At 42.9% G+C, this 17,527-nt stretch overlaps 1 protein-coding gene across 2 annotated transcripts in view; it reads left to right on the top strand.

The window, feature by feature from the left end:
* Positions 1-17,311, top strand: part of FOXO1 (forkhead box O1) — a 93,946-nt gene extending 76,635 nt beyond the window's left edge. For both annotated transcript variants that reach the window (XM_058548071.1, XM_058548072.1), the window contains 2 exons: positions 12,175-13,530; positions 13,999-17,311. In XM_058548071.1, coding sequence (XP_058404054.1) covers positions 12,175-13,512 — 1,338 coding nt within the window. In that variant the 3' untranslated portion in view covers positions 13,513-13,530; positions 13,999-17,311. The remainder of the gene's footprint in view (positions 1-12,174; positions 13,531-13,998) is intronic.
* The last annotated feature ends 216 nt before the right edge of the window (positions 17,312-17,527 follow it).

Raw genomic sequence — 17,527 nt, 5'->3', positions numbered from 1 at the left:
GTTATGGTTGAGCCTAGACAATGACCTCGAGAAACAAAAATAAACCTTTCAAAAAGTAAGAACTGAATCTGTATGCCAAATGTTGGGAACGATGGATAAAAGTATGAAAACACAGTGGATTTCAAGTAGGGAGAATTTTAAAATTTGTTTTCAAAACAAATGGTCTCTGCCCTAGTATCCTGCCCTCCTCTGACTGAAAAAATCAGAGATTATGCCACAAGTTTCAAAACAACCAAGTGACATTCAAGTCATGAGACAAAAGCCAAACAGCTGCTTTAATTAAAATCCCATCGTTTTCAGATAGATAGATGAAGTCCTGAAGGTGATGCTTGTTCCTTGAGGCCGTCCTCTCCACACGAGCTGCAACAACATCCTCTGCAGGGGAATGGAACCAAGGACACCTTTTGGGGTGGGGAAGAACTGTACCAAAAGACAGTACCTCCCTGAGATGCTTTTGCTTATCAATAAAAATTCATACGCATGTAAAAATACAGGCACCCACACATTTAAATTTTTGGATTATCAAAAATATCTGCTTTCCAAGCAGGGCACAAACTCTCCTTCTCTCCCACCATCTCGTGGGAAGAGAGGCTGGCGTTTTCCTCTAGGTTCCACGCCGTAACTTCTGATCCTACGGTTGCTGTCCTGTGCCTTGCAGGTAGGATGAAATGCAAGCTCCTAGCTTGTTTTTTGAAGTCCCCTTATTTCCCCTCTTTCTGTATCTGCACTCACATACAGCCACACTTAGCTCTTCTTTCTTCTCTAGGCGTGTCTTATTAGTGCTTTTAAAAGAATTTTCTCACTAATACGACTAGCTAGTATTTACTGGGCACTTTGTACACACTGAGCATTTAGTGCAGTGATTCAGTGAGATAAATGCTGTTAGACTGTAAGTCACTTGCCCAGGATCACTCAGGCAGTGTATGGTGGCCACTGGGTTTAAATCCAGATCTGTCTGGTTTTAGAGCACATGTTTTTCACCACCTGGTAGCGTACCAGTCAGCTCTAATTGGTGTTCTGCCCTCACATCAAGAATTCCCTTCCCTTCTAATCCAGAAATGCGCATCTTGCCTTTCCTTGTGTCCTTACTCCAGTCGAGGGTCTTTCCTGTTTTGTTTTGAGCATGTGCCACCTTATGTTTTTGTGTTGTCAGCCATATATGTGGGCAGGAAAAACCTTATGCTACTTTGTTATTTCCACAGTACCTAGTATACAGTAGGGGCTCAATAAATGCTTGTTGAATGAAAATGACATTGATGGCTCTTACTTTGGCTGAATTAAAAGATCCTAATTTATGTTATTGAAATGTGAATGGAAATAAATTAATTTCTGAGGTTGTCAGTGGATTTAAATAGTTTATGTTACACTCACTTCAGCTAGGCTTTGCTCAATCTCTTGATTAATTTTGGATGGATTTCCAGTGATAAAAATGAAGGTAAAAGTTTATTTTCTGTTTGTGTTCCCAATAAAAATGACTGACTCAAGGTACTGGGAGAGCCTTCCTCCTTGGTCCCCACCCCCCCCACCCAGAAAGCAGTGCTCTGGTTCTTGCTGGGGTGAGACTGACTGGCTGGACATGTTCTGTTCCAGCACCAGTTCACCCTGTGGTCCTTTTGGAACAGTCGGGTGTATGTATAATTAAATAAACAAACAGCTAAATAACCCAACCTAGAAAACTCTTTTAAAGAAGATGTTTTGTCCTAAAATTGCGTGCTACTCCAGCTTAATTTATAGCTACTTTGAGGACTAAGATGGTTCTCTAGTATGTTGGTGTCTGTCTTCATGAATCCTTTGATAGAAATGTATCATGGGCTTAAAATAGTTAAAACGTGAAATTTCTTATCTTTTGGGGGTAGGATTACACTGAGGAATGATTGTTTCAAACTTTGTCACAAGTTGTTATTGCATTAGGCTCCTTAGCCAGAATAATGAGCAGGCAAGCTGGTTTTATGATTGTGTGTATCCAAGAAAACTCTATATTGCAAATAATATGTAATTCAGAGTGTTATACTTTATTGCAATTTGTTTTTCTTCTTGTAATCTGAATTTATCATATTTGAGTTCCCAATAGAAAAAATGCATAAACCTAGACTTTGTACTTTTTAATTCTATTTACTAAAAGTAGTAGTTATTGGTAAGTAGATTTTGCATTCAGTGGATTCATTTTTTACTAGATTTTCAGACAGTGAACATATTTAGGGTAAAAAACAATTCTAAATAATACTTCCTATGGGTGGGATATTATCCTAGAGATTTTAATCTGTCAAAGTTTCAGTGTTCTTGCCTTAGAATTTATATTCGTAAAGCTTTTCAGTGGCTTTTGTAAACAGTGTGGGCATATACCTTGAATAAACTTTTACCTAACATGAACAGGTTTCACTCTGACAAAATACTTTAAAATTCACTGTAGTCCTCCAATAACTTGAAAAAACTTTAACATTGACCAAGCTATTGATATGCTATGTTTTCATTTTATACCCAATTTAAGTTCTTCACCAGAAGAGAATAAATCCTAATGTGTTCTTTGTTTTGGTTTTTGTTTTGTCTTGCCTCATTCTTCTGGTAGCCAAATACATAAAGTAGTTAATTGCATTGTAAAGCGGTGCGTTTGTAGAGCCTTTGAAGATTAGAAAAATGGTATGGCCTATAAAATAGAGACAGATTTTCATTAGAAAACAGCAGAATCACTTCAGCAAGAAATGAGTTTCCTCTTAATATTCTGCTGTGGTGGGGGCCCTATGTGTCTGAGACAGTCATTAGGCAAGAGCAGCAAAAAGAGTCCATATTCTGGGTGGTTAATTAAATAGAAGTTTCAGAAAGGATAGGCTCCTTTAGGTCCCCAGATGGGCAGGGTGGGGAGTGTGGCTCTCTGCTGTGGACTTGGCAGTGCCCAGTGTCTGTGCCTCCCTGGGGAAGGCCATGAATGGGTTAAAGGGTTGCCAGGGATGCCTGCGTGCTGCACTGAAACTACATTAATCCCAGGAGAAATAAGCTCCACTCTGAAATTTCTTAGTAGCCTATGGATCCCTTTAAAAAAAAAAAAAAGGGCGTTTAAAAGAATTTTAGCTAAATGAAATTTAGTCTCTGTATATCCACCACAGGGACCTTATTAGCCAGAGTTGATGACACTGATTTGCTAGTTGGCCTTGTGGGCTTGTATGGCAGTATCAGGCTCAAGTGTACAACAGTGTGAGGTGGTTTCTGTTTTCCAGACTTGACTTAAACAAATGGTCTAGTGGTTAAGATCCGGCACTCAGCACCTCAGCCTGGGTTCGTTTCCAGTCAGGGAACCACACCACTGATCTGTCAGTTGTAATCCTGTGGCGGCTGTGTGTTGCTGTGATGCTGAAAGCTATGCCACCAGTATTTCAAATACCAGCAGGGTCACCCATGATGGACAGGTTTCAGGAGAGCTTCTAGACTAAGACAGACTGGGAAGAAGGGCCTGGTCCACCCACTTCCGGAAAAATTGGCCATGAAAACCCTGTGAATAGCAGCAGAGCATTGTATGGTACAGTGCCAGAAGATGAGAGGATCGCGCAAAAAGACCGGGCAGGTTCCCTTCTGCTGTACACGGGGTCACTGGGAGGTGGGATCGACTCCACGGTGCTAACAACAAGAACTTAACTTAGGGAGGTTGTAGAAGGAAAGTGATTAAGATAAATGCCTCATGATCTGGAACAGAAGGGAAGATGCCTGCATCTACAGTTTGAACCTCACCTGGATTGTTTTGGGTTTTGTCTTTTGGAGTTCCTAGTTTCTGATAGTGTGTAAAGCACATGGCATTGAAGTGATATAGGAAGGACTTCCATTTTCACATTCTGAAAATTAAGGACTGTGGCCTTCCTTTCATAAAATGGTAGCTTGCTTTGATTGGGGGTTTTCCTGTGGGACACAGCAGAGGAAGCACTGTGCTGTTTAATTACAGTCTTCTGGGAAGCAAAAAGCATGGCATGGCATAGTTTTAATATCATTAAGTAAATTTTCTCTTCTATCCCTGAAGATTTTTTCTTAAATCCTAAATGTATGAGGTTATTGGCTGAAATGTTACTCTGAAATATTTAGGCTTTCAGCTAATATGAGAGCTTATTAAATTAGATCAGGCTAACTGTTGAGCACCGTCTGTTTTCTCCTTTGCAAGGTTTCCCCCTTGCCCTTCCTTCCATGGTAGGGGTGTCTCTGTCTTCACTCTTCGTTTCCTAAAACCACAGACCCATTCACTTGTAACTCAGTTCTTTGCCAAACATTTTGTCCTGCAATGTGTTCTTGAAATCCCCCACCTCTCAAGGCCTCTTTTAGGGTTTGTTCTCTGTAAACGCTGGTGGGTGACTAGTGTTTGAGAAGACATGAGAAAGAGCATCGTTCTTATAATTGCCATCCTGGACATAATCCGTCGTCAGTCACCTGGTGTATCTCCCTCTCCCTGAACAGCCTTGTAGACACACGTGTTCTGACATTGGTCACCTAAAAGGCTGACGTGACACACTAGTTAAACACTCATACTTTTAAATTTAAAATCTTCTTAAGGAGAGAAAACAATTTTTCTGTAAACGAAGGATTGCACCTTAGTTGTAAGGATTTGGAAACGAGCCTGAGGAAGGCTGGCTGCCTGGTAAGCAGGAAGTTTGTGATGAATGGTTTTTAGTCAAGTTGTAACCATTCATGATGGCTTAAAAATTCCTGTTTATACATCCCTTTACTTCCTATCACGAAGTGGCCAGCCTTTATTTCCTCAGCTCTGTGTCAGGTGGTGCACTAAGCACTTTTCCATGTATACTATGCTGTTCAGTCCCTAACCATTCTATGTGATGCTCCCGACCGTGTCACAGATGTCAAGACTGAGGCTCAGTGAGATCAAGTGACTCAGCTCAGAGTGGCCCCCCAGTTAGTCCGACCTTGGGTTCCGCCTCCCTACGTCCCTCCCAAATACACAAACCTTTTCATGGCGCTTGTGAGTTCTTCTATTTGTCCTTTTGGTGCTGTTTTACATGAGAGCACGGTCTCCCACATTCTTTTTTTAGAAGAAGCTACTTTAATATAGTCATATTTTCCTTCTTTTGGAATGATTTGAGTCAGAGATAAAGCTGTTTAGAGCTAAAAGTGTGTCTGTAGCTGTTTGAGAACCTACAGCTACGAAGTGGTTTGGTTGGAGGAGGACGCTGTGTGTTCTCAATACTTGTCTTCCATTCCTCCTAGGACGAAAGCCCCATGTGCATCTGCTTTTTGTAAATGAACACCCATGAGCTTCCCATCTGCATTTTAATCTTTCTGAATTCTGTTCCCTAACATAAAATGAGGGTGTTAGGCCAGATAACCTTCCTAGTGCATTCTGGTTGCAAGTTTTATGAGTCCTCTGTCCACAGCCCTGGGATTACTGGAGAAGCCCGAGTCCTCAGTGCAAACCAGGGGGTGAGAGTGGCCCTTGGGATCACTGATGTTCAGGCAGGCAGGACAGGTTTCTGGGAAATGAAATCAGCCTTAGGGAAGAAGAGCTGAATGCCAGGGCCTAATGTGTGAGCATGTGGGTTAGCTATTCACAACAAATCTTCTATTACAACACTTTTAAAAGGTGAATTTATATGCTGTCTATTGATAACGTATTCATCTATTGGCATCACTTGTAAAATGAACGATTGGCAAAAGGTCACATTTTCCTTCTGTTTGCAAGCAAAATGGATTATTTTTACAGAGTTGTTGTTTTATTAGCAACTCTAATGGGAACTCTGTGTTGAACAGAGATTATTCCTACTTTCTCCTTAGTTTGTTTTCACTTGTAGAAGTGCAGGAAGAGCTGGTGTAAAAGAGAGGAAGCAGGAGGAGGGAGTCAAGTCCACGCTGGGAGTCTACAGAACAATCGCACGCATTGACAAAGTTCACAGAAATTAGATAAAATACTTTTGGAAAAATCTAGTTTGTCTAGCATTTTGAAAGAATTTCTAGAATTTCTAGAACAACAAGTTCATTTAGTCATGTGTTCCAATGCGTTAGTTTGAAGTTCTCTTTGTTTGACTTGGTGACTGTTGCCCACACCCACCCTCTGGCAGGGCGATGGGCAGTTCTAGGCTGTGGGGGCCTCTGGAGACCTTTCCATTTTCCTTGTGGGTCCCCGCAGCCTCTTTACACAAGCTTCCCCCCGGGGCGATGCTCACATCTGAAATTCACACTTCAGCTGCTATGGTTTCCTGCCACAGAGAGTAACCTTAGTAGAATTAAAAGCAAATCATATTTTGTAAATTTATTACTCGTTCGGGCAGAAAATGAGTTTTGCAAACCAGTATTTGTAAACAGAATTATTTCCGCTCCCTCAAGGTACACACGTGTAACCTCAGTCTTAAGTATGTTCCTTTGCTGCTGCTTAACAACGGCGAAGCTGAAGAGGTGGTTTTTCCAGTTGGCAGTGGTATTGCACACAGAGTCATAAAACCTTGGTTTGAGTCCTAGCTGGGCAGGTTACTCTCTGAGCCTCAGTTTTCCCATTTCTGAAATGGGGCCAATAATACCTGCCTTATAGGGCTCTTCCAAGGATGGAATGAGAGGATGTATTGAAAACAGCCTGTAAACTATAAGGTAAAATACAGATATAAAGTATGAAGGCCAAGGGTTCATGAGCTGCATGTAGTCAGCTTAAGTCGCTGGTTTTGTTTTATTTTTGGTTAAACACAAAGAGCAGAGTAGTCTTAGAACTGCGTAGCAGAAAGAAAAGTGGAATGCAGCAGCAATAGGAAGACCCCTGCTTGAGAGGCGGTGGTCTCCATGTACGCTGATGGACAGGCTAGATGGAGACAAGCTGGCAGCTCAGGTCAGAAGGCAGGATTCAAGAGAATAAGAGTCCAGGGAAGCTGAGGGTAAAGAGAAGTGGTCAGGAAGGAGCCCAGGGCAGGGGAGGAAGGGTGCAGACCAAGGGCTGGACCAGACCATTTCTTCAACCCAGGCCTGGGAGGGGCAGTGGGGAGTTTGCTGGACTTGACTCCAGGGCTGGTTCTGCTCCCTTGATTTTCTTTGTTGGAGCTTCTAGTAGACTAGAAGTCTACTGTAATAGACTAGTGTAATAGTCTACTGTAATAAACTATTTTTAAAGAATCACATACCCTTTTTGATAGAATATTCATTTATACTATACCAATATATTGTGTACGTTGTATAATGCATTGTGAATATAAATTTTTTAAAAAAATGAGATAAAAAATTTAAAGTAAGTGAAACGTATAAAGATTTCTTCTTGTACTTCAACGGCTGTCTGATTATTGCTTTAGAACAGGGGGGCTAGGGGCATTTCTGTCCTGTGTCCTCAGGAGGTCTCGAGGGGCTGGCCAGCCTCAGAGCCTCTCTTCTTCCAGCCAGGCAGGTGGTGGACTAGCAGAGCTCAGTCATAACCATCCCCCGGGGAGACTCCAGACAGTGGCCTGGTGGAATAGCCCTGCTCCAGTCACTGCTACTTCTTCCCCCGTCGCACACGTCCTGCATCCAGAGCGCTGAGATCCAGCTGTGTGTGATGCCTGCGTGCAAGGCGTGGTGGCAGCACCCTGAGAAGACTTGAGTGTTCTAATGACACTGACCAGCAAGCACCTTAACAGACCAGCTTTAGTACCAGAATTCCTTCCTTAACATCCGTCTTCAGCATCTGAGACACAATCTAGTGCAGAGAAAAAATACCTCTTACCCCAAAACTGGTCTAGTTTTCCAGTAACTAACATGTAAAAGCCTCATGTCAGTGGGAACTGTGCCAAGGTATGATTATAAAGAAATGAGACTAATGTTTATAATACAGATAAGTTTCTAAAACACAGAAATATTATTTTAAAGATACATTATCCTAATAATAACAAAAACAATAGCGTCAGCTAGTATTGATTGAGGTAAGCACTTTATGTGTGTTACCTCATGTAATCTTGCAACAAGCCTGTAAATGTAGGACTTACTAATCTATTTAACAGACACTTGAGTGCCTACTTGATGATGGTGCTGTGAAGACAGCTCCATGAAGACAGACCAGGTCCCCGAGCTCATGCAGCTTACAGGGTAGTGGGGAGCCAGACACATCCACGAGGGACCAGACATAGTAGAATCATAATTGTGGTGAGTAAACAAAGTCCTGTGTTAGAGAGCTGCAGGCTGGGATGGGGTTATCAGGAAATGCTTCTGGAAGGAAGGGACACTTGGGCTGAGACCGAAGTTGGAGGGTTGGTGACCTTTCCTGGGAAAAAGTCAGTGCTCCTGGACAGTCCTGTGTGCACCATTTTCTGTCCTGAGTGGCTGTTTATGTGGACTTGTTCTCTCCCCAAGTTGATCATAAAACACCTAGAGGGCAGACTCTGAGTCTAATTCCTTCTGTGTCTTTCACTGCACCTAGCACAGAGGTCCTAATGAATGTTACTTGGCATGAATTGGTTCATGAGTGGATGGATAAAAGATGTGTAAGACATGACATCTTCCCTGTGATGTTGCGGATATATCTTGTGTGTAGAGCATCTGTTAGGGGCTTTGAGATTAGGAAATAAAAACAAACTCTAGCCCCTTGCTGTTTAAGGAGCTCAGAATGTGGTGTGTAGGTGGCGTGAAATAGAACACCTAAGAGTCAGAAATAGCTGGCAGAGCAAGTTGAACCAGCAAGTGTATACTGTGTTCAGGATACCCCTCCCCCGACATGATCCATGGTGGTCGTGGGTCAGGCTTCTCAAGAACAGGCTGCGCTGCTTGGGGAGGCCAAGCATGCAGATGGTGGGGGAGCAGGTCGCAGAGGGGGTATGTGCAGAGGAAAGCCACCTCAGCCTGAGCAGAAAGCCCGGGCTGCAGAGGACAGCTAGTGGAGAGGCGATTTGCTGACTTGTCTTGTTCTCTAATGGCGTCGTGCAGAAACTCAGGATTCGGGTACGTGGTTTACAGTGTGTGAGCCCTCTGTCCTCACACCCTGCCTCTTTCCCTGTGCAGTATTTGTTCATAGTTCAAGAACTGAATATCCCAGAGCATGGACAGTTGCATGTGGTTCTGCTGCACAGTTCCACGGGTGAACTGCACTTTCCTCCGGCCTCGGCTGTGTCCGGCAGAGATTTGCAGGCATAACATCGTTAATAGCAACACATATTTTTATAAGATTTACCTATTCAACAACCCCCCCCCCCCATTGGAAATTATAGCTTCTTTAACGTCCTGCTGGCTGCATGAAAAACAGGAATTTATGTAATAAGCCCTGCACAGCAAACCTTTTCCTGTTCGGAAAAAAATTTTTTTAATTGTTGGCAAAGTTAGGAGACAGCTCTGTTACTCAAAAAGCGACCTGAAATGTCCTCTTAGAAAACTATGTAGCATAGTGTCTTGATAAGTAAGGCCTTGCTGTGGCCCTTTTTTTTCCCCCTGTAAATCTAAGTAGTGAGTTAATGTATATATGTCCCACCTGAGTTAGTGAATGCTCCCTGAGCTTTTTAAAGATTTCATCATTAGGTATTCTGCAGACGTGTTAGAAATGTCCCCCGATCGCAGTTGCAAATAATCTGATTTAATGATGTGTGCTGCAGAGCTCCGCCACCCCTCCCCCAGTCAGCGCAGACAGCCAGGAAGCTACTATCTAGGAAGATCTTCCTTCTTTATCATTAACTAAATGTGACAGGGACAGGAGTCAAGCTTCCTTTCCTCCAGAGATTTCATCATAGCTTATCAGTGTGTCTATTGTGTTCAAAGAACAAGATAGTCCTGATGGAATGTTGTGCAAATGCGCAGACTTCCAGCATATGGAACATGGCGTGGAACATGGCGCAGGATCAGAGTGCTCAGCTCCATTCCAGGTTTCCCCCGGGGGCAGGCCTGCTTCTTTAAGGAGGAATTCAGGACTTGGTTTGCTGGTGTGGGTAGGCACAGCAGATGAGACTGTGGCTCTGGGAGTGTGTGTGTTTGTGTGTGTGTGTGTGTGTGTGTGTGTGTAAAACCTTCCTATAGGATTTGGGAAATCTTATGGGAATGGAATAGGACATTAGAGGAATGCAGTACTTGGCCTCTTTTAGGGATTCTTGTATGGATTTAAAGCCCCCAAGTCTTCCTCAAAGCTTGTCTTGAGTTGGGGGTAGATTCATAGGTGGGAAGGAAGAGAGAATTCTTGGAAACAGAAGAAACCCTCACTGCCATCCACTTAAGACACCTGCCCAGCATCCAGCCTGGAGACTCCCATTCAGGGCCCTGTCTGACCCACCCTCGTTGTGTGCCCTGGCAGAGGGCTTGTCACATAGCTGCTGTGTTGCAATCTTTGGGTGGAATGTAGTACAGAGGGTCAGAGGGCGTTTTGAAATGTGGATTTCTCAGCCCTGACTGTCCGGCCCCACTCTGACTTTTGCATCTCCCTTTGGAAAGTGAGGTGGTGGTGGTGGGTTGTTTTTTTTTTTTCTGTGTCTTACCTTCTTTTAATGAGAAAAAGCTTGAGCTTATGGTTTGTGTTGGAGCCCCAGCCTTATCCTGTTGTGCAAAGGCTTTGTTCTGGCACAGTGACTGGCACTCAGGCATCTGCGTCCCACGTCGACGGCGGCATGAGGATGTGGGCGTTGTGGCTGCATCCCTGGGTGACCACAAATTCAGCCAATGCCTTTTCGTGGTCGGGGAGGGGGGCCGCAGGGGTCCAGGGAACTTGATCAGCTGAGGCTGTCACCCAGTTAAGCAGAGGAAGCTGGGGTAGTCTGGGGGCCCTGCGCACAGCCCTGCTCCCAGGGGTCTAGGACGCCCAGAATCTTGCTCCTGGACCTGGGATCAGAGACCTGAGCTCAGAGGCTGCTGAAGGAGCAGATACTAAGAGTCTGCTGTGTGACCTGTTGTGTGCTAGGGACAAAAAGCTATAAGACATGATCCCTCCTTCATAGGAGCCCACTTCTCTTCCAAACTTGTCCCAGAGGCTCTCCAGATGCTGACAGTCTTGCCGAGTGTCCAGTAGGGGAATCAAATTGGAGCTTCCTATTTGCAGCCTTGGCTCCGCTGCTTCTACTGGAGCTTGGGAGACCATCTCCAGCCCCCTTCACCATGGGTTTGGAGTTGTGGGTTTGTGTTTGTAATACCTCTAAGCTCCTACCCACACCCCAGTGAATAGGAGGAGGGAAACGGGGCTCAGAATGGCGATATCCTGTGCCCCCAAAGTTGGGATCTAATACCTTCTTCTCAGTGACTGCTTATCATATACCAGACACCGCTGAGCATTTTACATCCCATAACTCATGGAATCTGTCTAACAGCCCTACAAGGGTCTATTATTTATCTCTGTTGTACAGTGAGGAAACTTAAGGCATATAGGGTTCCCAAGGTTATGTAGCCTGTGAGTAGCAGAGCCACCTAAGTGCTCAAAAACAGTTGGTTTTCTTTCCTGGTTGTCCTGGGGTATATGTGGCACAATTCCTCATGGAGCTGTGCTTAGCGGATCGAAGCCTCGGGCTCTTTGCTGTCTCCACCACATCTTTCCCTCCCAGGTCGTCTTTTTGGACAGAGTATCACCTCTGATGCAATGTCGTTGAGTTAATTGGTGCATACTACTGGTTGTTTTTTGGGAGGGAGGTGGCAAACAACACTTGAATTTAAATTTTTCCCTTTGTTGGCAGTTCAACTTTCTAAAATTTAGCTAATGGACTTAAAGAGTGTAGATGAATCTAGGTCTTATTAGTTTTCAGGCTTTTAATTCTTGACTAAGAATATATCCTGCTCGTTTCTTTCTTTTCCCTAATCATGTGGGCCCCGAAATATAAAACTTCTCACTGTGTAAATGGCAGATGTACAGTCTAAAGAGAACTGGCAGTAGTTTTAGGGGTGATAGAATGGAAGGGGTTTTGATAGCGCTTTGATACAGAGTACTGTTTGCATAGCATTGTAGCTAAGCAAAATTTAAGTGGTTTTAAAACCAGTTCCTGTAATTTCCCGGTAAAATATAGCTATATAAAAGAAGGTGTTTATAATACTGCGTGCTTAATTTTGTCTCCTCATTAAATTAAGAGACAGATAACTATTTTTAAGGTAAGATACTATTTCTCTTGTATTCGTTTGAGCTCTTTCGTAGTTGAGTTCAGAACTGTAACAACTGTTGAGGTTGAAATCTGTACCATAAACTCTTTTAAAATATTACTTGTCTTCCATGTAATAACGTAATCTATGTTGAGTAGTGAGTTTTCCAAGTGGAGAAGTACTGCATTTCTAACATGATGTTTTGCTTTACAGAATTCAATTCGTCATAATCTGTCCCTACACAGCAAGTTCATTCGCGTGCAGAATGAAGGAACTGGAAAAAGTTCTTGGTGGATGCTCAATCCAGAGGGAGGCAAGAGTGGGAAATCCCCCAGGAGGAGAGCTGCATCCATGGACAACAACAGTAAATTTGCTAAGAGCCGAGGCCGAGCTGCCAAGAAGAAAGCAGCCCTCCAGTCTGGCCAGGAGGGGGCCGGGGACAGCCCCGGATCTCAGTTTTCTAAATGGCCTGCAAGCCCTGGCTCTCACAGCAATGATGACTTTGATAACTGGAGTACATTTCGTCCTCGAACTAGCTCAAATGCTAGTACTATTAGTGGGAGACTTTCTCCCATTATGACCGAACAGGACGATCTTGGAGATGGGGATGTGCATTCTATGGTGTACCCACCCTCTGCCACGAAGATGACTTCTACTCTACCCAGTTTGTCTGAGATAAGCAATCCTGAAAACATGGAAAACCTTTTGGATAATCTCAATCTTCTCTCATCACCAACGTCATTAACTGTTTCAACCCAGTCTTCACCTGGTACCATGATGCAGCAGACACCATGCTACTCCTTTGCACCGCCAAACACCAGTCTGAATTCACCCAGCCCAAACTACCAAAAATATACATACGGCCAATCCAGCATGAGCCCTTTGCCCCAGATGCCTATGCAAACGCTTCAGGACAACAAATCGAGTTATGGAGGTATGAATCAGTATAACTGTGCACCAGGACTCTTGAAGGAGTTACTTACTTCTGACTCTCCTCCCCATAATGACATCATGACACAGGTTGATCCTGGGGTGGCCCAACCCAACAGCCGGGTCCTTGGCCAGAATGTGTTGATGGGCCCTAATTCGGTCATGCCAGGCTATGGCAACCAGGCATCTCATAACAAAATGATGAATCCTAGCTCCCATACCCACCCTGGACATGCTCAGCCAACGTCTGCAGTTAATGGGCGTGCCTTGCCCCACGCGGTAAACACGATGCCCCACACCTCGGGTATGAACCGCTTGGCCCCAGTGAAGACAGCTTTACAAGTGCCTCTGCCCCACCCCATGCAGATGAATGCCCTGGGGGGCTACTCCTCGGTGAGCAGCTGCAACGGCTATGGCAGGATGGGCATTCTCCACCAGGAGAAGCTCCCAAGTGACTTGGATGGCATGTTTATCGAGCGCTTGGATTGTGACATGGAGTCCATCATTCGGAATGACCTCATGGATGGAGATACATTGGATTTTAACTTTGACAATGTGTTGCCCAACCAAAGCTTCCCGCACAGTGTCAAGACGACAACACATAGCTGGGTGTCAGGCTAAGAATGAGTTAGTGAGCAGGTAAGATCACGCCAATGTTGAAAGACTTTGTGAAAACAGAACTTAAAAGAGAGGAACACGGTAACTTTCCACGAACCTTCCATGGTTAGGGCTTTTTTGATGTCACCTGGCTGCCCCTTGCAGAGAAGCATCTTGTATCATTCATTCTCCACCCTTTTTGCAGCTTATAAATTTTTCTTTTGAGCTAAAACATTAGGTAGCTTCCTCTAACTGCTTTAAATATTTTCTCTTGACAGTTAGATGGCTGCATCTTGTTAGTAGCTCTTCAATAAATGAATGCATTTGATACAAATCAAATATTGAAGGGGTTTTTTTTTAAGTGAAATTTTCCTCTGAATGATTTCAGAGCTGTTTGAGAAAGCTTTAGGTCCCCCCCCCCCCCCCGAACTATGCCTGTCACTCTAATATGTTAAATTGAATTATTTTAATTTGGCTATGTTTTCATTGTGTGTCTATGTTTTTTTCTAGGCTACACTGAAAAGTACTTCAGATTGTCTAACAGCAGGAACTGAGAGAAGCAGTCCAAAGATGTCCTTCACCCCTCCTTTTCGTTTTCTTGATTTTAAAAAAAAAAAGCATTTCTTTTTTCTTTTCGTCAAACTTGGCAGCGAAGACACTTTTCCTGTACAGGATGTTTGCCCGATGTTTGCAGGTTATGTGCTGCTGTAGATAAGGACTGTGCCATTGGAAATTTCATTACAATGAAGTGCCAAACTCACTACACCATATAATTGCAGAAAAGACTTTCGGATCCTGGTGTGCTTTCAAGTTTTGTATATAAGCAGTAGCTACAGAATTGTATTTGTGTGTGTTTTTGTTTTTTTAAATATCCATTTGGTCCAAGGAAAGTTTATACTCTTTTTGTAATACTGTGATGGTCTCATGTCCTTGATAAGTTAAACTTTTGTTTGTACTACCTGTGTTCTGCTGAACTGACAAATCAATCACGAAGAACCAAGCTCTCCATTCTGCACCTCCTCTGAACAGTTTTGGACCTGTTCACATTGCCACATAATGAGAACCAATAGCCTGTTATCAATCTGCTGAATTAATGGACTTGTCACTCTTTTGGGGGAAAAAAAAAAAAAGATTAAATGCCAGCCTTGTACAGATTTTTCTATTTTTTTTGTTTGTTTATTTTGTTATTTGCAAATTTGTACAAACATTTAAATGGTTCTAATTTCCAGATAAATGATTTTTGATGTTATTGTTGAGACTTGAGATCATTTTTGGAATAGATATTGAACTGTAATGTTTTCTTAAAACTAGAGTCTACTTTGTTACATAGTCTGCTTGTAAATTTGTGGAATCCCAGATATTTGAGGCAGCATCCATAATTTTCATTTTGTATTTCTAACTGGATTAGTACTAATTTTATATGTGCTTAACTGGTTTGTACACTTTGGGATGCTACTTGGTGATGTTTCTGACTAATCTTAAAATCATTGTAAGTAGTACTCGCATACTCAACGTTTCTAGCCCTATTTTGGCAGGAGAGTGATGTACAGTTATGGACATTCTGTGTTTCACTTTTAGGAGAACTTAATATGTTTTTATGTATGTATTTTAAAGAAATTCCATCTGCTTCTGTTATCCTGTGACTAAGCGCACCACAGAGCATCACGTCTTCTGATAGACGCCTTTGTGCTCGTCATGCAGTTACTCCTGGGAGGCCTTGTAATGTTTGTAGACCAGAGAGGGAGGCAGACCTGCATCTAAATCAGCGCTCCTTTCTCACTCAGGGGTTTTGATCAACTTAACCTTTTTGAGTTGAGCTTCAGCAGAAGTTTTCCCTCATAGTTCTATGCTCTGATTTTGGCAGAGGGGGAGGCTAGTTTTGTAGCTCTGCCTTGAAGGATTATGTCAGCACTCACACGGCATCCTTTCCCTTCTCTCCTGCAGATTACTTAGCACACTGGAAATTTCAGTGGAAGGGGGAAATTTTAAAGTGGGGCTTGAGTGATTTGTAGAATGCTTTCTGTTCATGAGTGCGCATGGCCACTGAATGGAACAGAACTTGGTTAAAAATAGGGCAATTAATTTGAAAACCAACAAACCAGCTGTAAGTTGTATATTTTAGTTTATTTGAAAAGCTTTAGCATAAGTTAAGAATTGGAGAATTTGTTTAGCCTTTAGCAACCTAAACTATAATTCTGATGATTATGTTTTAATATTTCCTAATTACCTGTAACTGACAGACCAAGTTAATTGACTTTGCGTCCCATTTAATCCATCAGTATTTTCAAGTCATGTGGAATGCCCAAAGTCAGCACGATAAAAGGAACAGAGGCACAAAAATGTTCCCCTTGCCTTCTTGAGAAGGCTCTGATTTCTGTGTACTTAGCCCAGATCACACATGCTTTGTCTTGCCTGTGAATTGCATCTCTGTTGGCTTGGTTTTTCCTATGTGTTTAACAAGTATACAAGTGTTGCTGATAGATTTCCTACAGGAGCCCAGCTCTCTTGTAAGCTTCCCACTGTGACTTCTACTATTTTGAAAATTCATTAAATAGCCACCTTCCTAACCATCTTCATTTTTGGCCACTCCAAAATATGTCTAGTTTTAGAAACCCTAGTTCCTCTAAGCAGTGCCTCCTGCATGTGTAATAGAACTTGTTGGTGCCAGAGTACTCATGTTCCTATTTCTGTTACCACGCACTACCACCCTCCTGCTCCCATGCCATCACACAGCGAGCCTCGGAACGCTGTTTCATTCATTAAAGAGGCAACTACAGCTAAAATCACTGTTAAAATCTTCATAGAGTGACTACTTAATAGAGTGACTTTTCAAAAGATGTTTCTTCCTCCCAAGTCTGTGTAAATATCTTTTTTTTCCTTCAGGTTTTCTTTGTGTTGAAGTTCTAACATGGATCCTGGGTAGCTTTCTCGGGTACAGTGAAGATCAGTGAAAGGCACCTTGTCTACTTTGAAAACAAACATTATGTGACCTCTGATAATTCTTTTTCTGTACGAATACTGACTTTAGTATATCAGTTATTGTACATGATTGCTTTGTGAAATGTGCAAATGATATCACCTATGCAGCCTTGTTTGATTGATTTCTTCTGGTTTGTACTGTTATTAAAAGCATATTGTATTATAGAGCTATTCAGATATTTTAAATATAAAGTATTGTTTCCGTAATATAGACGTATGGAATATATTTAGGTAATAGATGCATTACATGCAAAGTTCTGCTTTGACAAACTGACAGTCTAAGGTAATTAGCAAATGTTCTATCCCAGTGAGCAGTAAATCATGGGACATCCTGAGAAGAGGAGAAGGACACATAAAATGGAAATAGTTCTCTGAGGGTATACAATTTGGACTTGTTCAACTGCTGGCTAAATGTTATCAATCCCATCCCCCCACCCCCACAGCCCCTTACTTGAAATTCTTATATTCAGTTCTTAAGAGTTCTTAATTTATAACTGACTTTTAAATGAGAAGTTTCTCTTGTGGTTTTAGTTGGGGAGTAATCATTCAGTAAAAAATGTGATGTGGTTTATGCAAACAAAACAGCCTGGCATTACTCTTGGCCTCTTCCTTGAGGGTGGTGCACGGCCTGGCAGTGTGGCCAGGTGCGGGCACAGGAGTCCTGTCAGGACGTAGCCGTGCCCCTCTGCGTTTCGCTCCTCGAGTTTAACAGCAGTGCAGATTCCATGTTCCTGTTCCGATATCTCTGAGAAGTGCCTGATGATGCTGATGTACTTACAGACACAAGAACAATCTTTGCTATTATTGTATAAAGCCATAATGTACATAAATTATGTCGAAATGGTTTGGTGTCTTTTCTTTTCTTTCTTTCTTTCTTTTTCTTTATTTTTTCCCCCCAAAGCCCCAGTAGATAGCTGTATGTCATAGCTGCACATCCTTCTAGTTGCTGTATGTGGGATGCGGTCTCAGCATGGCCGGAGAAGCGGTGCGTTGGTGCGTGCCCGGGATCCGAACCCGGTCCGCCAGCAGCGGAGCGCGCACACTTAACCGCTAAACCACG

The sequence above is a fragment of the Diceros bicornis genome, chromosome 9, assembly GCF_020826845.1.
Source record: "Diceros bicornis minor isolate mBicDic1 chromosome 9, mDicBic1.mat.cur, whole genome shotgun sequence".
Lineage (NCBI taxonomy): Eukaryota > Metazoa > Chordata > Mammalia > Perissodactyla > Rhinocerotidae > Diceros > Diceros bicornis.
This window is presented reverse-complemented; position numbering and strand designations above follow the sequence as displayed.